General features: G+C 40.7%; 1 protein-coding gene across 4 annotated transcripts; it reads left to right on the top strand.

Annotated features, from left to right (window-relative positions):
- The first annotated feature begins 216 nt into the window (after window positions 1–216).
- sb:cb1081 (sterile alpha motif domain-containing protein 9) lies at window positions 217–24,246 on the top strand. 4 transcript variants are annotated; one of them, XM_060915933.1, is made up of 4 exons: window positions 217–241; window positions 1,311–1,415; window positions 6,319–6,424; window positions 20,002–24,246. In XM_060915933.1, exon 4 carries the CDS (start codon window positions 20,054–20,056, stop codon window positions 22,739–22,741), a length of 2,688 nt encoding a protein of 895 aa, XP_060771916.1. In that variant the 5' UTR covers window positions 217–241; window positions 1,311–1,415; window positions 6,319–6,424; window positions 20,002–20,053; the 3' UTR covers window positions 22,742–24,246. The 4 variants fall into 4 exon arrangements, with proteins under 4 accessions (XP_060771916.1, XP_060771917.1, XP_060771919.1 ...); XM_060915934.1 differs by having other exon boundaries at window positions 1,311–1,424; XM_060915936.1 differs by lacking the exon at window positions 6,319–6,424.
- Window positions 24,247–25,358: the final 1,112 nt, after the last annotated feature.

Raw genomic sequence — 25,358 nt, 5'->3', positions numbered from 1 at the left:
CTGTAGAACAGGATAAAGCGGCTACGGATAATGAGATGAGATGAGAAACAATGAGCCTTGTCTGTGCTAGTCTTAACTTTCATTTCAGTGTAAATGAGAATTCAACTGGGTGGAGCTAAACAAATCTCATACAAATTATTGGATGAAAAAGTGGGACTGTATTCTGCTGTATTATTTAAAAGGCACCTTTGAGCACATTCAAACCATGTTCAGAGGGAGCATGCTACCTCCTAGCACACAGGTAAGAAATATGCATAGATAATTTATCTATTAATAAAAGGTACATTGAATATTTAAGAGTTTTTGCTTCCTGAAGGTATTTTGTTTAAAAAAAACAACAACGGGTAACTGACTTTAAGATTGATAAAATAATTTTGAAGTTCACTAAATTTCTAGGCTTTAACCAGACATGTCATTTTGGCAACATACATGGAAGTAACAAGATACTCCATCTGACAGGTCACACGTATTACCCTTTCAAACCTGTGTAGCCTGTTGTATAAGTGAAAGGTTGTTAGTTGTCAGACTTCAGCCATAATTAGGGACTTAAGAGCTATTCAGAAATTGTGTGCATTAGCATTGACGCGATCATTCCAGTAGGATTATTCATACAGCAATATATTGGCAATATTCTAGACTCCAATTATTTCAATTCTTGCCATGTTATCATTTATATATCATTGGCTTCATTTTTAATTTTAATTAAAAAAATGTAAATTGCTTCTTGTTACATTACTGTAATGTATGATAAGAAGCAAGGTGCAAGATCATAAAATCAGTGTGTTGTTTCTTAAGAACAATCCATGACTCATCATCAAAGTCTGTAGCAGGTGTTACAACAGAGGCAAACAGGCATTATCCATAATCATTCACAAGAACAGAAACACAGGTCAAAACTACAAAATCAAACTAGAAACACTAAAAACAGGAAAAACAGCATAAGTCTCAGATATGCATGAAAATATTGATGAGAGTTGCAAATGAGACAAAAATACAGAAGTATTTAAATAGACTAAATAATTGGCAGAACAGGGTCAACACCAATCAGAAGACAAAGGCAGAGACAAGACAGAAATCCATATAAAATGCACATGATAATGTAAATAAAAGAAGCATATGGAAAATAAAAAAATCATGAACAGCATATAACATTCTGGGTAGTACACAATGCACAGAGAAAAATAATTTGTACCAATTACACTAGACAGAGAAGAAATAAAAAAGCTATTTCATTATTCTGTCTGCATTTTACATCCCTGTGGGTTTGTTTGTTTGTTTGTTTGTTTGTTTGTTTGTTTCCTGGCTTATAGGCAAGTGCTTGTGTTTAAAGGCAGTGGTCTAAAGTTTATTGAAAATCTGTCTCAGACTCTTCTGCTGAAGAAAAATCCAACAACTTTGGAGGCGTGAACTAGCAGGTAAAGCAGGTGATTTGCTTTATGTGACAAAGACAAAGTCTAAATAAACACAAATTTGCCTGTGTAAAGACTGTCATAACATTTGGCTTTCAGTCAGGAACTCTGAGTACCTTCCACTGAGTTTCACTGACTATTCCAAGACATAAATTACTTGTCATTACTGTCACAAATGCAAAAAAAGTAAAGGTATGCAATAGCAGATGCAGTGTTAGTTCTGAAACACAACCCCATTTCCAGAAAAAGTTGGGACGCCGTGTAAAATATAAATAAAAACAATGCAATGGTTTGCAAATCATGGAAACCCTATATTTTATTGAAAATAGTACAAAGACAACATATCAAATGTTTAAACTGAGAAATTCCATTGTTGTTTGAAAAATATATGCTCATTTGGAATTTGATGCCAGCAATGCCTTTCAAAAAAGTAGGGATAAGGGCATCATTGTGTCACATCACTTCTTCTTTAAACAAGATAGTGGGGGCATGGTCAAGCATCAACTGGGGACAGAGAGGAGGCAGGTAGAACCAGCAGTTAACACGTGACTTTAGTCAGGTTACGGCAATTTAGTTTTTTGTGTGCTTGCAGAGAAGCCAGGATCCAGAGAGACAGAAAGCTGAGCATGCTCGCACCATGTGTGTGCACTTAGATTAAAATAAAGATGCTGAAAAGAGTCAGTGCAGCAAAGTAAAATGTACCTTGTGTTGTTGCAAGTCTGTCTCCTGGTTCCATCCATCCATTATCTGCAGCCGTTTATCCTGTCCTACAGGGTCGCAGGCAAGCTGGAGCCTATCCCAGCTATACCCTGGACAAGTCGCCAGGTCATCACAGGGCTGACACAGAGACAAACAACCATTCACACCTACGGTCAATTAGCCTAACCTGCATGTCTTTGGACTGTGGAGGAAACCAGAGCACCCGGTGGAAACCCACGCAGACACGGGGAGAACATGCAAACTCCACGCAGAAAGGCCCTCGTCGGCTGCTGAGCTCGAACCCAAGACCTTCTTGCTGTGAGGCGACAGTGCTAACCACTACACCACTGTGCCGCCCGACTGTATAGTGAAATGAAAAAAAAACCTTTTGGACACTACTCCGCCTGCCGTTATTTACGTCACTACTGTCACACAGTTAAAACGTGCCAGATCAATCGGGTTCCAAAATAATAAATACATGCATGTATTTTTGTGAAAAATAGATATTATACTAGCCCAGCAATGACCTGCCAACTTGTCTAGGGTGTACCCCACCTCTCGCCCATAGTCAACTGGGATAGGCTCCAGCTTGCCTGCGACCCTGTACAGGATAAGCGGCTACAGATAATGGATGGATGGATGGATGGATGGATGGATGGATGGGTAGATATTATACTGAGAGTATTTCCCACATTAATAAATACAAATTACCTTGTGTCTGCTGCATCTTTCAGTTCTTTTAAATCAAGGCTGAATACTTTCTTCTTTGCCGCTGCCATTTATTAACTCAAATTTAAGGCTTTTGATTAATTCCTCACTCTGCACTGTAACTTTTATTCTTGTATTTTATCTGTCTTATTCTATTTTAGCTTTTTTCTATTCTCTTACTATTTTTAATTGTACTTGAATGTCTGTTTATAATGTATTTCTTCCTCTGTCCATTCACCCAAGCAACTTTTTTTTTCTTTCAGCGCGACTGCAGTGCATGATGGTATATATTGCTTGGTTAGTGACCATCAGTTGTACACTACTTTTCACTGTGCATTATGGGATACTATGAGTCCACTATATACGGGGTAATAATTCTCACTACACATTCGGACAGCACTATAAAATGGCAAACTCACTATATAGTCCACTATATAGTGAGTGATTTCAGATACAGGACAAGGTTTTTTAGCCGTTCAACTTTGTTGCCCCATCTCAACTTTTTTGAAATGTATTGCTAGCATTAAATTCAAAATGAGCATCTGTCTTTCAAAAACCAATTAAATTTCCCAATCTCAACATCTGGGCGGCACGGTGGTGTAGTGGTTAGCGCTGTCGCCTCACAGCAAGAAGGTCCTGGGTTCGAGCCCCGGGGCCAGCGAGGGCCTTTCTGTGCGGAGTTTGCATGTTCTCCCCGTGTCCGTGTGGGTTTCCTCCGGGTGCTCCGGTTTCCCCCACAGTCCAAAGACATGCAGGTTAGGTTAACTGGTGACTCTAAATTGACCATAGGTGTGAATGTGAGTGTGAATGGTTGTCTGTGTCTATGTGTCAGCCCTGTGATGACCTGGCGACTTGTCCAGGGTGTACCCCGCCTTTCGCCCGTAGTCAGCTGGGATAGGCTCCAGCTTGCCTGCGACCCTGTAGAAGGATAAAGCGGCTAGAGATAATGAGATGAGATGAGATGAATCTCAACATCTGATATGTTGTCTTTGTACTATTTTCAATGAAATATTGTTTCCATGATTTGCAACTCATCACGTTCTGTTTTTATTGACAGTTTACACAGCATCCCAACCTTTTTGGATACGGGGTTATAAATTAATGGGTAAAATTTGGTATTGTGTTAGTAATGTGTCACCATAAATAAAGTGATAGTAATTTTTTATGGTAAAAAAAAAAATTGGAAGTACCATGTCTGCAAGAAAAAAATGACTGAAATTACTGACAGATTTTACAAATATATTGTGGTCCCAAAAAGTGTTTGGACACTTAAGCTACACTTATAAATGCATTAATTTCAATGCATTAGAAAACATGTCAAACCAAGTCGCTTTTTAAAGAAAAATATCACAAGCACATTTTAAGCAAAGAGTTTTCAAAAAAATATTATTTAAAAAAAATAAAAATAGTACTGTAAATATATGGGTCATAATTAGAACACTCAATCATGGCTTCATTAAAAAAGTATAGTTACAGTGTTTTAGTATTCAATTTGCCTTTCTTTGTTTCTTGACAACTTTTGGGCATGGAAGCAATCTGTTTCTGTAACAGTTGTGGTTGAAGTTTCCTCCAAGTTTCAACCAACAAAACCTTTGTTATCTTGCTGACAAATCCACTTCTGTTGCTTGAATAATTTGTTCACTGATTTCAGAAATTTTGCATCCAAAATGCCTCTGTACCTCCCATCAATGTATACAAGCTTACCAACACTACTGTAGGAAAAATAGCCGCAGCCATATCTATGCTTTACACCAGGGGTTCTCAACCTTTTGCAACCTGGGCCCCACCAAAGCTGGTTCATTGCAGTTGGGGGCCCCTCTTCTCGCCCCGCCCCCATCCCCCCCAACACACTCACCCGCAGTGACGCCACCCGACCTACAGCACCTTATATTGACAGATAGATAGATAGATAGATAGATAGATAGATAGATAGATAGATAGACCTGGGCTAGATTATTATTATTATTATTATTATTATCATTATTTTTATTATTATTATTATTATTATTAGTAGTAGTAGTAGTAGCAGTAGCAGCAGTAGTAGCATTATCCATTCCATAGAAATACATAGGCCTATTATCATTATTAGGCTATTGTTATAATTGGCAGTAGCACCACATTTCTAATCTGCTTTCGGGCATTATTATTATTATTATTATTATTATTATTATTATTGCCTATTATCATTACTAAGCTGTTGGCAGTAGTACAAGACTTATGTTCTTTCAGGCATTATTATTATTATTAGGCCTATTATTATTATTATTATTATTTATTATTATTATTATTATTGCTGTTGTTGGTTGTTGATATTATTATTATTATTATTATTATTATTATTATTATTATTATTATTATTATGATATTATTATTAATAGGCATTATTATTATTATTATTATTATTATTATTAGTGTTTTTATTAGGTATTTTATTAGGCTTATCATTAGCTGGCTATTGATATCATTGGGAATTGGGACCAGGCGTGAATTTAGGTTTTACTTTTTACTGTGCCTTTGTGATCTGCATTTGCGTTAATGCGAGACCTGAGCCTGCTTTGCCTTACAAAGATCCTCGATTCTTGGCGAAATGTTTGACAAGCACAGTCTCAAGTCATCCTCAATTTGCGCACGATTGCGATATTTCGTTTTGAGCGCAGTCATTTTTGAAAATCCTGCCTCACACAAGTAGGTCGATGCGAATGGGATGAGCAGTTTCAAGGCTACGTCACACAGTTGCGGGTACTCCTGCATCAATGCTGCCCAGAATGTCGAAAGAGGGCATGAGGTGAACACTGCCTTAAGTCTACTGTCACTCTTCAGCTCAATAAGCTGTTCCTGCATGTCAACTGGAAGTTCGTCAGCAGTACACACAAATGGATCTCGAACCCACGCAAAAGAGCGATAATCCTCTGTGAAGTATGCCGCAAACTGTTTTCTCATTACCGACAGGTGCTCTGACGCTGCTTGAAAGACAGATGAGAAATCGTGGGAAGTGCCTGCATTACTGATAAAGTCTGCAAGGCTTGGGAACATATCACAGTTCCCCCGACTGATGCGGCCACACACACAAGATTTTATGATAGATTGTTGATCGATTTTATAATAGTATTGATTTGTATGTAATAGTCCAATGTCCTGCATTTTGACATGGGTAAATGTGTTGCATCTGCTTAGCTACTATAGCCTGTTAGCCCCAGATTTTTTTTTTCCTCCATACATGAAGCCTACTCGCGACCCCCCTGGAGTACCTCCGCGCCCCACCAGGGGGGCGCGCCCCCCCGGTTGAGAACCACTGCTTTACACAATCGTAGTACCCTTAGTGCACTTTGGTTGGAATTCTTCTCCTGGCTTTCTCCACACAAATGCTATATCCTCAGATCCATCCAAGTTCAATCTGGATTCATCTGAAAATAAGACTGCAGCCCTTGTTTTCTTATACTTGAGTCTGATGAATGGTTTCCACCACATTACTCTCACTCTAGTGATTGTTTTAATATTACAGTGTGCATGCAGATCTTGGCTGTGGAGGTGAGCTCAGTGCAGTGTGGAGGACCAGAGAGCCTCTGTGCCGTGTTGCAATCAGTCTGGGGTGCTGTGTGTCCGTGGAGGTGAGTGAATTCCATCTGATATGGAGTCTGCTAGCAGAGATATGGAGCAAGTCAGAATCAGCAATTTACTTGGTGGCAGACACAACACCCTTTTATACTCTTTTAGCTCCTCATGGAAAGTAGATGAGCATGCCCCTTAGTGCACTGCAGCTGTGCCGAATTGTGTCTGTCTGCCCCCTAGCCCCGTGGGTGCTGTGGGTGCACAAATAACAGAGTGAAGAGGGCACTGTTCATTCAGCACCACTGAGGCAGCCAGGCAAGGAGTCCCTGCTGGCTTGTGTGTTAGGTCTGTTGGCCCACCATAACCACAACTACACAGAAGGGTGGCTTCCCCTTGAATTTCATTAAAATGTGGCAGTGAAATGTACCTTTCATTGCCCCTTTGGAACAATACTAGCAGGGCTAGTACTAAAGATTTACACTCAGTGGATGCCCTACACGAATGCACAGGATTTACTGGGCGTGAATTTAGTGTGGGTGGGTGCATTTTGCATAGCAAAAAATCATACTGACGTTTATTTGGCAGTGCCGTCTTTGTTTGTCGTACCTCTGGATACATGACTTTTCCATATGATGATGGTGAGAACTCTTAAAATGGTGGAACCATGTAACCAACAATAAGTGTAGTATTTTCGAATAATAATCAGAGCCATTGACAAACGTGCTTCTCTCAACTTTACTGAGAACTCTCGGCCAGTACAAGTACGGGTGCCCATAAGTGACATCCTACAGGTAGGCAAATGCAATTACTACTACATCTCCCTTTCTGCAAAGAATAAAGAGAAATATAAAACATTCCTAAACAGGAATATAGAACATTTCTATGCAACTTTCTATTGTTGACTGTAAATCATTCCCTCATCTTCAACTAATAACTTGGGTAGTGTGTAACATTTTCATAACATTGCATTTTCATGTGAAAATCAATCTGTAGTCATTTAATTTCACTGAACATAGTCTTTGAGCCATACAGGTGGCCTGCTTGATCGTCTTGTTACCTCGCGCTGTTGAGGCACCTGGTTGTTGTCTGCCTGACGTGCGGTGCTTGCAGGCAGTCCTTCACCCGAGGTGCTAGCCTCAGGGGATGCCGGAGTCTCCAGTATTGGTGTTTGTGGCTCAGGAAGAGGTTGAAGGTGGGCCCGGTTTCTCCTCATTTCCTCTGCCGTTTCTGTTTGTACAGTGTAGGATCATGGCGTGTCTGCTCTGCCGAGTACAGTAGCTGGTCGATTTGTCTTGGCAACCCACACTTTTTGTCCTGCAGTTAGCCCCACTTTGTCAGTAGTTCGGTGTCTCCTATTAAAGTTCTGTGTTTGGGCAGACTTCAACCTCTCATCCTTTTGCTTGAAAGCTTCCCTGTTGGGCCAGCGTGGAAGGAGCTGGGTTGCCGCCTGAGGGAGTGGGGAGCGTAGCTTTCGCCCCATTAACAGTTCAGCTGGTGAGGGACCATGAAGAAGTGGTGTGACCCTGTATGCCAAGAGGGCTCTGTAGGGGTCCTCATTTTTCTTCAATAAGGCCTTGGCTGTCTGAACAGCCCTCTCCGCCTCTCCATTACTTTGGCTGAAGTACGGGCTACTAGTCACGTGAGAAAAATTGTACTCTGCAGCAAATGATGCAAATTCAGTTGATGCAAATTGAGGTCCATTGTCACTAATCAGTAGCTCTGGCATTCCATTTCTGGAGAATATGGTTTTCAATGCCAGTATGACTCCTTTGGCTGTAGTAACAGGAATCTTCTCAACCTCAATCCATCTGGAATAGTAATCAACGGCGACTAGATAAGTGATGCTTTCCTTAAAGAAAAGGTCTGTACCTACTTTCTGCCAGGGACGTTCTGGTAAGATAGATGGCATCATTGGCTCTGCCCGTTGTGGCTGATTTCTCAGACAGATTTCACATTGTGAGATTACCTCTGCAATCTGGCTACTCAGGCCTAGCCACCATACTGCCTGCTGGGCTCTGGCCCTGCACTTTGATATACCCATGTGTCCTTCGTGTATACGAGCCAGCATTTCTCTTTGTAAACTTTCTGGGATTACAATCCTCTGTCCCTTCATTAAAAGCCCCTTTGCCATGTAGAGTTCCCCCTGATGAACCCAATAGGGCTTGAGCTTCTGAGGAAGTTCTTCCTGTCTGGGCCACCCCTTCTTGCATCTGTCTATCAGCTGTGCACAGCTGTTGTCTTTTTTTTGTTCTTCTGCAATCTGCCCTAATTTTGATTTTGATGCTGGCAATATGTCGTGTACTGTGTCCACGAATACTTGTGCTTCAATTTCAAACTCCTTCTCCTCTTTGGAAAGGCTGCGCATAATTGGAGCTCTTGATAGCGCATCAGCTGTGATTAATGCCTTTCCAGGAACATGTATAATGTGGTAGCTGAACCTCAACATCTTGAGACGGAACCTTTGGATCCTCGGTGGCAGATCGTCTAAGCCTTTATTACCTAGCAGAGCCAACAACTGCTTGTGGTCTGTCTCTAATGTAAAATGGAGACCAATGAGGTATGAGCTGAGATGCTCGCAGGCCCACGTTAGTGCTAAAGCCTCTTTCTCCACTTGAGCATATCTTTGCTCTGTATCTGATAAAGAGCGTGAGATAAAGGCTATTGGACGCCACTCCTTGTTCTCTTGAAGCTGGCATAGTACTCCACCTATACCAAAAGCACTAGCATCTGCAGACACCTTAGTCTTTGCATTTGGTTTGTATTGTGCCAGTACTCTCTCTGAAGTTAAGTCCACCTTTAGCTTTTCAAAAGCTGCTTGCTGTACAGTTCCCCACATCCATTCTGACTCTTTAGCCAGTAAGTCACGCAGAGGTTTTGTTGTGTCAGTGAAATGTGGCAGGAATCTGCCCATGTAAGTGGCCATCCCAACGAAACGTCTTACATCAGCCACATTCTGAGGTATTGGCATCTCTCTGACAGCCCTTATCTTTTCTGGATCCAGTGCTATTCCCGCAGCGCTCACTTTATGGCCCACAAATATCAACTCTGACTGTGCGAATGAACACTTCTCATCTAGAGTCAGGCCAGCTTTCTGGAAACAGGACAAAACTTTTGTAAGTTGCTCGTCATGTTGGGCTTTGTCTGTGCCACATATGAGCACGTCATCAGCATGACAAATCACTCCTTCGATGCCATCTAGAAGCTGAGACATACGCCTCTGAAAATGTTCGGGCCCGGAATTTACTCCAAATGGTAATATATTAAAGCAGAACCGGCCCAGAGGTGTGATAAAAGTGGTGAGCTCTCTACATTTTGGTGCGAGTGGGATCTGCCAAAATCCTGAGCGGGCATCTAATTTTGTGAAGACAGTGGCCCCATTCAGTTGTGCGAGTGACTGTTCTACCGATGGCAATATATGTTGCTCCCTCTGTACTGCTTCATTAAGCCTAGTGAGGTCCACACAAATCCTTATTTTCCCATTGGGCTTGACAACAGGCACCATCCCCGCACACCATTCTGTAGGACGCTCTACTCTCGAGATAACCCCGATCTCTTCCATTCGCTGTAATTCTTCTTTCACTTTCTCTACCAAGGGAATGGGAATTCTCCGGGGTGTTGTGAGAGCATAGGGCAGGGGTGTCAAACCTGATCCATAAAGGGCCTTGTGGCTGCAGGTTTTCATTCCAGCCATGCAGCAGCACACTTGACTTGGCTCATTCAATCAACTGAACTGTCTTCACACAGTCAAATACTTGCAGCCACACCCACCCTTGATTAAAGGGTGGGTGTGTCAGTTGATTGAATAAGCCAAATCAGGGTGCTGCTGCATGGCTGGAATGAAAACCTGCAGCCACACGGCCCTTTATGGATCAGGTTTGACACCCCTGGCATAGGGTGTGGCATCTTCTCTGATACGTATTTTGTAGTCTCCCTCCAGCCTACCTAACCCTGTGAACACCTTCGGGAATTTTTCTTTGAAATTCATCTCTTCCACTACATTTAAACGCTCCACAAGGTGCAATGCCTCAATAGCTGGCAGGCCTAGTAGTGGTCTAACGAGTGAGTCTACCACATAGACAGGTTGTGTGGTTGTGCTCTTTTCACTTTTTAGCTGACAGCTAAACTCTCCTGCTACCTGTAGCAATGTATTACTAGGGCCATAAAGTTTTTTGTTGTTGTTATCAAAGGCCCATCCCTACTGTATCTGTACATTTTGGTTGGGATGGCAGTGACGGCAGCCCCAGTGTCAATTTTGAAGGAGATAGTGTCTCCATTTAGCAAAATATCTGTACACCATTCTGCTTTGTGCCCCTTTACCTCCCCCAGATAAAGGGTGTCTTGTCCATAATCCTCCTCCCCCATGAGTTCATGCACGGGCCTCCTGCTCCGGCATACTGCTGCATAATGTCCACGTTTATGGCAATTCCTGCACTCTGCGTCTTTTGCTGGGCATTCTCTCCAGTTGTGTGGGGATGTCCTCCCACACTTATGGCATGCTTTGACGTTTGCAACTGGCTCTGTCCGATTTGACGTTTTCCCTGTGTGTTTGAATCCCTGAGCGCCACGTCTTTCAGTTTGACTTGAAACAGCATCTAACTCGGGTTTGCTGATCTGTGGTGATGTTCCACGCATCAGGCCTTGTTGTTGTTTTACTGTCTCTTTCTGTTTTACTTGTTGTATGGCTGTGGCGAGTGTTAAATTGGGGTCAAGTTGCAGCTTTTCTGATAGAGTCAAATCCTGTATCCCCACAACTATACGGTCCCGTATTAGTTCCTCTCTTAATGTTCCAAATTCATAGTGCTCCGCTAGTTTGTGAACAGCGGTTATAAAACTGTCTGCGTTTTCCCCTGGCTCTTGCTTGCGAGAATTAAATCTGGCCCTCTCAAAAATCACATTATGTCTTCCTACGAAATGCCCATCGAAGCACTTTTTTACCTTGTTATATTTCAGTTTGTCCGCTTCTCCGAGGCTCGATGCGTTTAGAATGTCCTCCGCATCATCTCCCATAAAGTAGATCAGACTGTTCACTTGGAAATCTTCGCCTTTTTGGTTTAGACCTGACGCTATACGGTATCTCTCGAAGTGTCTACTCCATTTCGGCCAACTTTTGCTGTCTGTGCAGTCAAATTTCTCAGGGGCGCTGATGTGAAAATGTTCACTGGGCGCGCGATCTGGCGCTGCAGCACCTCCAGGCATGCTAACGTTATTCTTCTCGAATCGACTTGTCTACTGTGGCCTATAATCACTCCAAGGTTTTGGGTCTACTCACTCCACGAATTCACGTCTCTCTTTATTAGATCCCACTTCTGACACCATGTAGTATTTTCGAATAATAATCAGAGCCATTGACAACCGTGCTTCTCTCAACTTTACTGAGAACTCTCTGCCAGTACAAGTACGGGTGCCCATAAGTGACATCCTACAGGTAGGCGAATGCAATTACGACTACATCTCCCTTTGACATCCTACAGGTAGGCGAATGCAATTACTACTACAAAAAGCTAATCTGCTTTTTTGCACAAAATGGCAAAAACTGCTCATGTTGACCAAATGTTATAAAAGTATTTTGATACTCATACATATAAGGATAGACTAAAAAATAAACAAAAAGGCAGACCAATGCCCAAGATTTTAATACAAAATGAGAGAGCAAAAAAGGTCCTTTTAGATGTCTTGCAGTGGCGGCTGGTGGGCTTTGAAATAGGGGAAGCTCAGTTTTAGGTCTACGTAATACAATTTTTCAATTATTTGTTATTTGTCATGAGTCAATTTGTTGTTATGTGGGTCTGTCTCAAAAACTGGTCTCTCATTTGGGATATTATGGTCAAAAAATAAATTTTCTAATTTTACTTTTTTTTTTTTTTGCATTTACCTAACACTCAATGTTTCTTTTATCATGTTTAATAAGAATAAAGATAGCGTCTTGCTTTATCTGGCCCCTGCTGTGGATTTTTTTTTTTATTACAATTCAAATGTTTTTGTAAAATTTTTTGAAAATATTGAAAAAATTTCCTCTTTTTGATTGCTTGGGTTAAAAATGCCAAGTTATGATGACTGAATTGATTTTTCACTTAAATATGAATAATATGATACCATTTTGGGTCTTGATATGGCAAAATAGGATGCAATGGAAAAATCAAGAACGCACCGGAAAGATGAGAATAACGGCGGTGGTAAAAGAACAGCGACTGTACCGGCTGAAGGTCGCGCGGGTCTCTGCTGTGGCGCGCGAGCAACGGGACATCACTACCGCACTGGACGGAGCGCGAGGCGGGGGCGGGGCAAAATGACTGGCCGTATTTTGCCATTATAGCACATAGATACCAGCTGTTAGCAGCTAGCACTGCAGATCCCAATAAGGCTCAAGCTAGCCTACAACCACGTTGATTGAACTACAAATGAAATAAACGAGTGAATTCACGAATGATCAAACTGATAGAATGGATGAAAGTTAACGGAGCACAACGAGTAATATTTACATTTATTTACAGAGTAATGTACAGAGACATCAATGAGAAGAAACGTTTATAATAGAAATTCAGACAGCACTTTGGCACACGACTACACTTTCTCGACATCCGCTAGGGACTGACTGATCATGCACTTACCGTGTTCCTCGCCGAAGTACAGCAACCGCCCTCCTCATGTCTTTCAAACACCACCTCCAATAATCCTTTATCAGCCTGGCTTCTTGGCCCGCCCATGTCTCGTTTATCCCCAGAGATACCCGGCTTCCCTGGAAGTGACGATTTTGTCAATTTTAACCAATAACAACTAGCCAAAATTGGCTGTTCAGAGCCGTCTCGTAGACTGCAACGGATACCCGCCTGCAGTGGCGATCCTAGAGTGATTTACTCCCCGGGCGAAACCCCCTGCCGGCGTTTTTTTTTTTCGGGGTTTTTTTTGGGGGGACCTTTTTTTTGGGGGGGGACCGTTTTTTGTTTTTTCGCGCCCACGCTCGTTCCTGCAGCATAGGTCATAGTCTCAGAACAGGCCTAGTTAATTTCTGACAATCCAGAGCCAAGGTCAGGGAGCAGACGAACAGGCTAAACTGACTGTCTGCTAGCTGCACAGAGTCGTCACTCAGGGTCCACTACATCGAGACTGTGTCTGTTCCCTGAGCTAAACAAAAAAGTAGAAATACTCAGAGAGTTTGTTCCAGTAACCTAATCAATATAAAATTAGATCATACTGACTGTACAGCTGCTGCCAGCACCTTTGATCTAAAGGTGGGGCTATTAAATATTAGATCTCTTACATCTAAAGTGCTAATGGTTAATGAACTCATTACTGATCAGGAGTTTACTGTACTTTGTTTAACTGAAACATGGATTAAGCCAAATGAATATATAGCATTAAATGAAGCTAGTCCTCCTGGATACAATTATATACACCAGCCTCGTCTAACTGGTAGAGGAGGAGGTGTTGCAGTTATTTATAACGATTATCTAGGTGTAACACAAAAACCTGGTTATAAATTTAATACATTTGAAGTTCTTCATACTAATATAATGTATGTAGCCTTGAAAAATAGGTCTACCCAGTTAATTCCGTTACTTATTATTTACAGGCCCACGGGGCCATATTCCAAGTTTCTTTCTGAATTTGCTGATTTTATCTCAGATCTGGTTATTTCCTTAGACAAAGCTTTAGTTGTCTGATATTTTAATATTCACTTTGATAACCCAGAAGACCCTTTGAAAACAGTGTTTGTGTCCATTTTAGATTCAGTAGGGATTAATCAGAATGTCATAGGACCAACCCATAATGGTGGTCACACCCTCGATCTAATACTAACATTCGGGTTAAACATAGAAAATATAGTCGTACTTCTACAGTCTGAAATGATTTCAGATCATTATCTCATCTCATTCAAAATATGTCTGAGTAATAATATATGCACCTCATCATGCTACTGTATTAAACATACATTCATGTCAACTACTGCACAGAGCTTTATTAATGATCTCCCATGAGATAAATGAGGTCTTGTACTGATCGCTATCAGTATGTTGATGTAAATGGTCATTTTTCTAGACATACCGAGGTAAAGTTTGGTGTTCCACAAGGTTCTGTCTTGGGTCCACTGCTTTTTTCTTTATATATGTTACCTCTGAGTGATATTATTCATAAACATTGTATTAGTTTCCACTGTTATGCTGATGACACACAGTTGTATGTTTCTGCAAAACCTGATGAGAGACACCAGCTTAATAGAATTGAGGAATGTGTAAAGGACATTAGACACTGGATGCTTATTAACTTCCTTCTGCTTAACTCTGACAAGACTGAAGTACTTGTACTAGGACCACATGCAGCTAGAAGTAAGTTTTCTGATTACACAGTAACTCTGGATGGCCATTCTGTTTCTTCACGTGCAGCAGTAAAAGACCTTAGAGTGATGATTGACCCCAGTCTTTCATTCGAAATTCACATTGATAACATCACCCGGATAGCTTTCTTTCATCTCAGAAATATTGCTAAGATAAGAAATTTAATGTCACTACATGACGTGGAAAAACTAGTTCATGCTTTTGTTACCTCCAGGTTGGATTATTGTAATGCCTTACTGTCTGGATGTTCCAATAAGTGCATAAACAAGCTCCAGTTAGTTCAAAATGCAGCAGCAAGAGTCCTTACTAGAACTAGAAAATATGACCACATCACCCCTGTCTTATCCACACTGCATTGGCTCTCAGTCAAATTTCGTGTTGATTATAAAATACGACTATTGACCTTTAAAGCACTGAATGGTCTTGCACCACAGTACCTGAGTGAACTTCTGGTCCTCTATGACCCGCCACGCCTACTTAGATCAAAATCTGTCCCTCTGAGTTACATGTCGGTCCTGGGATCGAGATGCTGACCTCTTCTGCTCCTCAGACCTGCCTGATCCATCCTGGTGCCCTGTGTCTGGTTGGAGTCTTATCGCATTGCTCCTGTGGAGGACGGCCTCATGTGGATAGTTGAAAGTCACACCTGGAGGATGCTCTGGACTCTTACAGTAACGCTTTTATGGCTGAGGACTACAGTTGACTTGCTAACCTTAGGACTGCAGTTGTCATGAACAGTTTTGCACTCAAGTTTCCATCAATGAAGAGTTTATAACATCAACAAAACTGACTTCATGTTAAAACTGTTAATGTTATAGTCATGTTGTCTGTTGTTGCCCAAATGAGGATGGGTTCCCTTTTGAGTCTGGCTCCTCTCGAGGTTTCTTCCTCATGTCATCTGAGGGAGTTTCTCCTTGCCACCATCACCACAGGCTTGCTCATTGGGGATAGATGAGGGATAAAATTAGCTCATGTTTTAAGTCGTTCAAATTCTGTAAAGCTGCTTTGCGACAATGCTTGTTAAAAGCGCTATACAAATAAACTTGACTTGACATCGTGTTGGTGAGCATGTTTAATTTTCCATCTTGCTCAACCAGATGTTGGTGTTCTCCTACCTGCTTTTCATGGTGCTATGTCAATTTGATTCTCCTACTGGGTAATCTGTCATGTGACTGAGTTGGAGACAGACACAAGTGCAGTTTAGAATTTATTAAAATGAAAACCGGCTAAAAACTGGCAAACAAATTCAAACCATGAAGCCAAATCATAAACAGGCAAGAGGTCAGGCGATCAGAATACCAGACATAGTCAGAAGGTTTGGTAAGCTCAGGTAAATATACACTGAGCATTACTTTGCAATGAGGCAGCCTTCAGAGTCTGTTTCAATAGGCAGTGCATGTAATTGGAAACAGGTGTACATGATTAGTACAGATGAGTGTGAACGTGCTGGTGGAATGAGGTGCTGGGGTTTGAAGTCCATAACAGCCATGTTTGTAGGCCATGATGCATTCTGGGAAGTGAAGTTTCTGGGGGATTCTGGAAACATTGCACTGGCATGAGAATAACCACCAGTCACCACTGCTCTGTAGCCATGCTTGTTGATCCTGTTTTTAATAGCTTGTACCCTAGTTATTTCTAGTCATTTTTATTGATTCCTGAATCAATCCTTTCTGATGTTTCTTGCCTGTTTTTCTTAGTTTTATTCATAATTATCCTGCCCAGTCTGTCAGTGATCTTTTGGGAGTTGACTGTACATTGTCTGTTTTTATTCTCTCTTTAAACCTTTTTACAAGTTGTGCTGATCTGTTAAATAGGGCAGCCTTCTTTGTGCAAACAGTTGAACATTTCTCAAAATTTACTTCCCTCTTATTAGACATTTTTGCAAATACTTTTAATTAGCTGGTCACAAGGTAATTTATAGTGGATGTACATGTAGTACCAGTCAAAAGTTTGAACGCACGTGTTTATTCATAGGTTTTTCTGTATTTTGACTATTTTCTACATTGTATAACAATACTGAAGACATGAAAACTATAAAATAACACATGGAACATGTATGGAATTATGTGGTAAACAAAAAGGTGTTGAAAAAAACCCCAAAATGTTTTATATTTCAGATTCTTCAAAATAGCTCCCATTTACTTTGATGACGCTTTGCACACTAAACTAAGTGTGCACATTCTCTTAACCAGCTTCATGAGGTAGTCACCTGGAATGTTCTTCAATTAACAGGTGTGCCTTGTTAAAAGTTAATTAGTGGAATGTCTTGCCTTTTTAATGTGCTTGAGATGAAACTGTAAACAGTAAATAATAAAAATACAGTAAATAGCTCTATTCGACAACTGTGGTAATCCATATTATGTCAAGAACCGCTCAACTAAGTAAAGAGAAACAACATCCATCATTACTTTAAGATGAAGTGTCTTTTAATTCATAAAAATAAAGAAAAAACATCAAATTAGAAGGTGTGTCCAAAATTCTAAATGGTACTGTAGTCAATTACCTCTATCATACAGGTACCCCATAACATTAATTATAGATTAACTGTGACAACCAGAATAATCTTAAGTGTCCAAATACTTTTTTATTGCCTAATTAATACACATGTAGACATGGGGAAAATAAACTACACCCTCCTTCATTTCTTAAACTTCAATTTTTATTGATCAGTGCCTAAATAACAATTGTGTGGTTCTACCAACTTCAACAAACAAATTAAAAAAAAAAAAAATCCCACAACAGGTTTCAATCTGTAGATTTTTTTCCACCAAAAAAGAAAATACTCAGAAACGAAGTGGGAAAATAAATGTGTAATTCAGTAACAGGTAAAACCCCTTCTAGCAATATTGCTTCAGTTCATTGATGTTTGAGGGCCTTTGTTTATGCATAACTCTTGTAAGATCCCACCACAACATTTCAATGGGGTTGAGGTCTGACAATTCCAACACCTTGATTATCTTCTGCTTTTGCCATTCATATGTAGACTTGTTGGTATGCTCGTGATCATTGTCCTGGTGCATCACCCAATATTGGCCCAGCTTAAACTGCTGGACAGATGGCCTCATGTTTGTCTTTTTGTGCATTTCATTAGTAATAACTGACTGCTAATTACTCTTGTAATGACTGCGGAAGTAGGCAGGGTGTACTCCCCCATGGAGAAAAATGACTACATGTTGAAATGTTGTGTTCGGTCTGATGTGTTATATATATATATATATATATATATATATATATATATATATATATATATATATATATATATATATATATTTTTTTTTTTTTCTGCAGTCACCTGCAGTTGTTTGTTTATAGAAGTTTGTGAGGACCACTCAATTGTTATTTAGGCCCTGTGTGGAGTCTATGGAGAGTGTGGCGAGGATAATTATAGTCTCTGGCATAGTCTGTGATGAGATGCAATTGTACCTGATCAGTAAGGAGGAGAGTTGAAGCTGTGAGGGTTTGCAACGCATGCTGGGAGCTGGAGTTTGTGTCGACTTTGATTGTACACTTTGAGTGTTCTTAGGAAATGGAGTCTGTGATGGACTCTGGAGCAGACGTGACAATATGTATGTAGCAGTTCGTAGGAGGGGGAGGAGCACAGAAAGATGGCAGGCCCGAATAAAGTTCCAAAACTGTTTTATTTTTGCTCTTTTCAGACGCAAAAATCCACTCTCCCAGCCATGCACGCGCGCGCGCACACACACACACACACAAGTCGTCTGGTTGGGGAGAGAGTTCACTTCCTCTGCTCTCTCTCTCCTTATATAGGGCGTGATCGCTGGGAAGACACACAAACACAGGTTAATTGACATCAGGTGTAGTGATTCTGCCACTTACCTTCCCTGACTCCGCCCTCTGATCACAGACCGCTGCTTGACCACGCCCCCACCGCCCGACTCAGGCCGGGCAGCCGTCCGGTCTGCAGCCGACTCCCCCCTTGACAGGAGAGGAAGTCCGCCACGACCATCTGCGCCCCCGGCCTGTGGACCACCTTGAAATTAAAGGGCTGGAGTGCCAGATACCAACGGGTGATCCGCGCATTGGCATCCTTCATGCGGTGGAGCCACTGGAGGGGCGCGTGGTCCGAACAGAGGGTGAAAGGGCGCCCCAGGAGGTAGTAGCGGAGGGTAAGGACCGCCCACTTGATCGCCAGGCACTCCTTTTCAATGGTGCTGTAGCGCCCCTCACGCACCGACAGCTTCCTACTTATGTACAGGACGGGGCGGTCCTCCCTCTCCACCTCCTGGGACAGAACGGCCCCCAGCCCTCTGTCCGACACGTCCGTCTGCAACGTAAAGGGGAGAGAAAAGTCAGGGGAGTGTAACAGTGCAGAATCACTGTTACCAGAATAAAGTTCCAAAACTGTTTTATTTTTGCTCTTTTCAGATGCAAAAATCCACTCTCCCAGCCATGCACGCACACACAAGTCATCTGGTTGGGGAGAGAGTTCACTTCCTCTGCTCTCTCCCTCTCCTTATATAGGGCGTGGTCGCTGGGAAGACACACAAACACAGGTTAATTGACATCAGGTGTAGTGATTCTGCCACTTACCTTCCCTGACTCCGCCCTCCGGTCACAGACTGACGCTTGACCATGCCTCCGCTGCCACAATGTAAAAGCTACAAAAGGCCATAATTACTTTTTGGAGTGTAATAATGCAAAATAGGCTCACCAGTGATGTTCCATGCATTCAATTTAACTTTTATTTTTGACTTGATTAATTATACTGACTTTTTAACAGTAGTGGCTATTATAACTGTGATGACAAACAATGGCTAGCCACATGCTCACCAAAGGAAGACTGCTCAGAGAAGTACATACCTTTACCCGACAGTAACATGATGATATTTCGAATATATTGAACAATGCTACCATTGTCATATGTAATATATATATGTATGTATGTATGTATGTATGTGTAAAACTTGTTACACTGAATTAATGATCAGGTCCTGCTGCACCGGTCCACAACATGAGGTGAGGCTAGGTGCCACTAGCCCCTAATGTAGAGATGCCTCTGTTGGTTACTGTCTTCCAACCACAATGTTCCACAATCTCAATCTTGTGTCCTGATACATTTTAACATGTGTTGCTCTTGAATAGTTCCTAGGTTACTAGTGAACCATATTGTGAAGTGTTACCAAACTGTCCAACTTTTATCTATCTATCTATCTATCTATCTATCTATCTATCTATCTATCTATCTATCTATCTATCTATCTATCTATCTATCCTAAAGAATCAATTTTACAACCAACCAAATCCAACTGAAGATTTCTTTTTTTTGTTTGTTTCCCCTCCAGGAAGGCAGTTTGGAAGACTGAGAATTAAAGTCAAACTCAGAACTCAGGCCTAATGGCAAATTATACTGTTCCTTCTCAACATGGTGGGCAAATTCCACTACAGACTCAGGACAGAGACCATCTATCAGCCCTCGATGTTGTGTGGGCCAATAAGTATGAGGGTGAAATGATCAGTACTAAAGATGCCATGCTGATGGAGTTTTACAGAGGTGCACCACCACAATGGCTGAACTTCTGTCAGGCTGAAAGACAGAACTCCCCTTTTGTCAAAAGGGATATATATCAAGTACTAGAAAAAAAGATCAATGAAACTAAAAGAGAAAGACGGTGCATTGCTCATATTAACTTGTTCCATGATCCAGGCAGTGGAGGGTCCACCCTGGCCATGCAGATACTATGGGACCTGAGAAAAAAACTTAGGTGTGCCAAATTATTAGATTCCACAACAGACACGAAAGCAATTGCACAGCAAGTACTGCAATTATTTAGAGCAGGTGGTTCAGAAAACCAAAACACTGTTCTCCTTCTTCTGGACAACAAGTACACAAGTGAGGATACTTCATTTCAAGACAACCTTGAAAAAAACCTCTGCGATGAAATTAAAGCAAACAATATCACTACTAGAATCCCTGTGGTCATCGTTTTAAATTGTCTCCGCCAGACAAACTTGACAGAAAGATCAGAATGTTTGAAACTGTCCTCAAGCCTTTCAAACAATGAGCAAGGGAATTTTACGAGAAAACAGCTTGACATCACAACAATATATGAAAAAAATCATACTCAACTTCATGCCTTTAACATTATGCTGAGAAATTACGATCCAGCTTATGTTACAGAGGTCTGCACAGCTCTTCACCCATTAAAGAGAAACAAGAGGTCCCGTAAGCAACAACTTCTGGCATTTTTGGCACTGATTAACTCATATGTCCCTGGCTCTTATCTCCCCTATGATCTTTGTCAGGGGTTCATTGATGAGGAAGGTAATAATCTTCCTTCTTTCTCTTTGAAGGAATATATGCAGCCCTTCTCAGACTTTCTGGTTATATACTCAACAAAGGAAGGAGGGGCCAGACATGTACGAATGGTACATCCCATGATTGCTCATGAATGTCTAAGATTGTTAACTGAAGCTGGTGTAACCAGAGGTGACACTACATTGAAGTTACTGCAAGAATTGTGCAGAGATGACATGCCTCTATTTTTAGTGAAAATGATTAAAAAATTACTCACCAAGCGAGAATCTAAGCTGCAAGAACCGGACCAAGAGGACAACAACAGAGGCAGCCCAGAAAAATTCTCCAAACTGATCCTAGATATAAACACCGAAGAAGGCTCATCCATGTGCGTTGCAGTGTTGAAAATGGCCGTGAAGAAATTTACAACGGATCCATTTTATCCACAAGCTCTTGCCCGTTTCTATTACATTGAAAAGGAGGATTATGTAAGAGCTAAACATTGGGCTGAAATGGCAATTATGAGGGATGAAAGAAACTCTTTTATCAGAGACACCCTTGGACAAGTGCATAAAAACTGGTTAAGAAAAATTATCCAGAAAGAAAACTCATCCTCTAAAAACCCAGAAGAACATGCTAGAAACATCTTGTGGCATGGAAAAAAAACAACTGCAGTTTTTAAAGCTGAAGAAGAAGTTGCTATGGAAGAGGAGGCACCAGAGATGCAAGAGCATGGCATGGCAAGCACTTCTACCATCTTCAACAACCGGGGCATCTTTGGATACATGCAAGTGGCAAACATAATTTTTGACCATCTCATAAACCTCAACAGTGAATGGTCCAAGGTACTTACAAAGGAAATATCCCCGCACCATCTTCTCAACTCTTATGGAAATGGCAAATTTGAAAGGTATAGGAGTTTCATTACAAGTCTAAGAGGTGAAGTTGAGGACAAGTTTGAATTTTTTGAACAGTATCTCCTTTACTCGAAGCCAAAGGTAGACAAAAGTGAACCCGATTACTTTTGGCCAGAAGTTGATAAATGCTACAGCAAATTTGTAACACAAAGCCAACATAACAAATCACCATTTCAGATCCTCAAGCAACAAAAGGCCAGCACATGTGCAGGATTACTGTCCACAGAGGCCCGAGACACTGCACTGGAACTGATCGTTGAACAATGGAAAGAAATTTATTTGCATTCACCGCGTGATTCCCAGATTATCCAAAACTACATTGTTGCAAATGTCATGTTAAATCAGAGAAATGGCAGATCTACAGCACTCAGACCACTGGAAGAACTTCAGACAATGCTATACAATCTCTGGACAGAACAAAAAGATAAAAGACGTCCAGAGTTCTACCTCTTGGTCCTTCTGCTCTTTTGGCCTGATGCACAACAGGGCAGACACAACAGTCTGGACATATCTGAATGTGTTAGATATATGCATCAATCCTTTGAAAGAACATACAAACATTACCTACGAGCTCGTTACCTGGTGCCTCTCTTCTTCCTCACTGCAGGCCATGGACTACAGAGATTTGTCCATAAATCATGTCTAGATGAAAATTCAAGTTTTTGTCTTACTAAAGGATATGAAATTCCACAACTACTGCGTGTGAGAGGGGAGGTGAGAAATTATAAAGTTTTTGCTGTAGAAGGGTCTGAGAACATTGAGGTTTCTCCCTATCAGTCAGCCAGCCTGCGTGATCAAGGAAAGGTTTCTTTCTATCTTGGCTTTAACATCAAGGGACCTGTAGCTTACAACATTAGATATGAGCAGTGAAGCTGAAGATGCCTGTAAATACATTAGATATAAACTTGAGCTCAAATTAAACAGTTGGGTTCAGTGAATACACAGAGATTGAACAAATGCAAACTTTATGTAACCTCCATTAAGCAGACCCTCCAGGATTTCGTGATGTTGCGATTTGCAACTTCAACACAAATTCAACCAATCCCCGTGAACTCAGGGCGGTGTTGCAATTATATCCAATCACCGCAACTTTCCCGCAAATTTGACCAATCGTTAGTGTCGTCTTGAGGAGAGACTGCCTGCACACAGTACTCGTATTAATAGTTTTTTTTCTTACATGAAAGCTGAGGCATTTATATTATATTTTAAGGTAACTTCATGTTGTGCTGTGAGGTTCTATGCACTTTAACTTTTGAACCAACAGGTGCATTTGGATAAGTAAAGCCTATTTTTCTGCATTTTTGTAATATTTTATATTGGTAAAGTTGTTTATAGGACCATTTCTCAGTGCCTTTGTTTTTTTTAATCAATAGTTTTTCAGTAATAACTTAATATTTAACATATCACTCAATTTTAATCACAAAAAGAGAAAATCGCAACAATTTCTCGCAACTTTCACTTCCTCCCGCAATGTAATCGCAACAAAAACCTAAAAAACACCGCAACTTTCATCGCAATTTTTTGGAGAACCCCCCCAACAACATCAGACATTTTAGCCCGCAACAATCACAAAAAAGGCCTGCGAAATCCTGGGGGGACTGAGGATGAAAGTAAACAGGGATCCTAAACTTCCAATAACTATATAATTACTGGTGTAGGGTCAATTTAATCAATTGTACATGATATTATTATTAATTTCCTTAATTTCCTTTTCTTTTTTTGGATGACCATGAAATATTTTTAATCTACACATGATTTGAGACACTGCATTTATTTAAATAGATAAGAGATAACATAGAAAAATAGATAACATTCCCAAGTTTTTGAGTGGATTTACAGCCTAAAACATGCAGTACATTATGGTTATGTCACACTCTCCAGATGATTCCAGGTCAGACTCAATGGAAACTGAGACCCTTTCAGTTTTTGGCAAACTTTGCCTTGGTATGCAGCTGAAGTTTGTAGCACGTTTAACTCAACTCTGAATATTTCCCTCATTATGTCACTGCACACTCTGTCGTTCATCTCCTGCACATTCATAACATCAGTGTAATTTCTTCTTTTATGTTAATACAATAATAGTAAAAGCAATGACAGCTTTAGCCAGCACATGTTGTGTCCACACAATCATAAATGGTTTGGCATCAATAACTTGGATGTACCTGTAAACAGACATTTCGGAAGTTAGTCATTTTGTAACCAGATGTCACTATTCTAAGCTAATCAGCTTGGCAGACCAGCAAAAATGTCTCTGGATAATGAGATAATAATCAGGTTTGCTGCACATAAGGTGATTGTATGTACTACATATTCTTTCTTGTTGTTGTTGTGCTTTTGCACTGTCATCTGAAATATGTGAAGCTTATTTGTATTTCAACAGATAATTATGTACTATTAGCTTATTAAAGAGTTGGTAAAGGGTCTTATGTGGATGTTTTATTTTATTATTATTATTATTATTTTCCTTTCATTTTCAGATTCTGCTTTGTGTTTAGGTAAATTACGATATTCTTTGAAACAGTACATGCTATTAAATATAATATTGTAATGGTGCATTGCTATGAACAAACAAAAGCATCGAAAGCATCAAATGTCCTCTTAATATATTTATTTTTCTAGTTAATTCCTGGCTGAGACATTAGTAGTCTGAGGGAAAATGTTTATACTGACAAACTGAAAACTGGAGCTTTGCTGATTAAAGATGATGACAGTAATTGTTTCTTGACACTATCGCAGGCCTTCTTAGTCTCATTGTTAACCTTAACCATAAAAAAGTAAGACATTTTAGTGCAAAGAAACATCTGCCTAAAAATGAACCAGACTCTTTCTAATCTGAAGTGACTGTTTCCACAGGTGAACACGAGCATAAATACAGAAAAACACATGACTGATCAGGAGTGAGTGTAGATTTTGTTTGGGCAGGATGACATTAATAATAACATGGCCTCCAAAAAAATTAAGGTGAGAGCCTATCACACTGATTAAACTAGTACACTTTTCGACTAACCCCATAGTAGACAGTTGAGAGCTGAGAGACAAGATATGAATAAGCTTGTACAGTACATGTAACAATATTCAATGAGAGAACACATTTAGTCTGTTATAAAAACCAGTGTCTCAGCACATTACATTTCACTACATAACATTACATTACATGGTATTTAGCAGATGCTCTTATCCAGAGTGATGTGCAATGAGTGCAAAAGTCAGGTGCATGGAGTGCTGAACTTCTAGACAAGAAAGTTCTAGTGCCAACTGAACAAGTGACAAAATAATACTTTGTGTAATATTCTGTTGAAGTAACAATACTCAGCAAACGGTCAAGGAAACAAGCCAACCATACAAAGTACAACTAAATACAGAACTCAAATGGCTACCCCAGGCTAGACAGTACAGCCTGGGTTGGTCTAGACTGATAAGCAGTTACACAGTGGGCAGGGAAGCAGGGCAGAGGTGCAGCATGAAGAGGTGAGTCTTCAGTCTGTGC

This window comes from Neoarius graeffei, chromosome 3, assembly GCF_027579695.1.
Source record: "Neoarius graeffei isolate fNeoGra1 chromosome 3, fNeoGra1.pri, whole genome shotgun sequence".
NCBI classification, from domain to species: Eukaryota; Metazoa; Chordata; class Actinopteri; order Siluriformes; family Ariidae; genus Neoarius; species Neoarius graeffei.
Note: the sequence above shows the minus strand (reverse complement) of the source record. Positions and strands in the feature narration are given on the sequence as shown.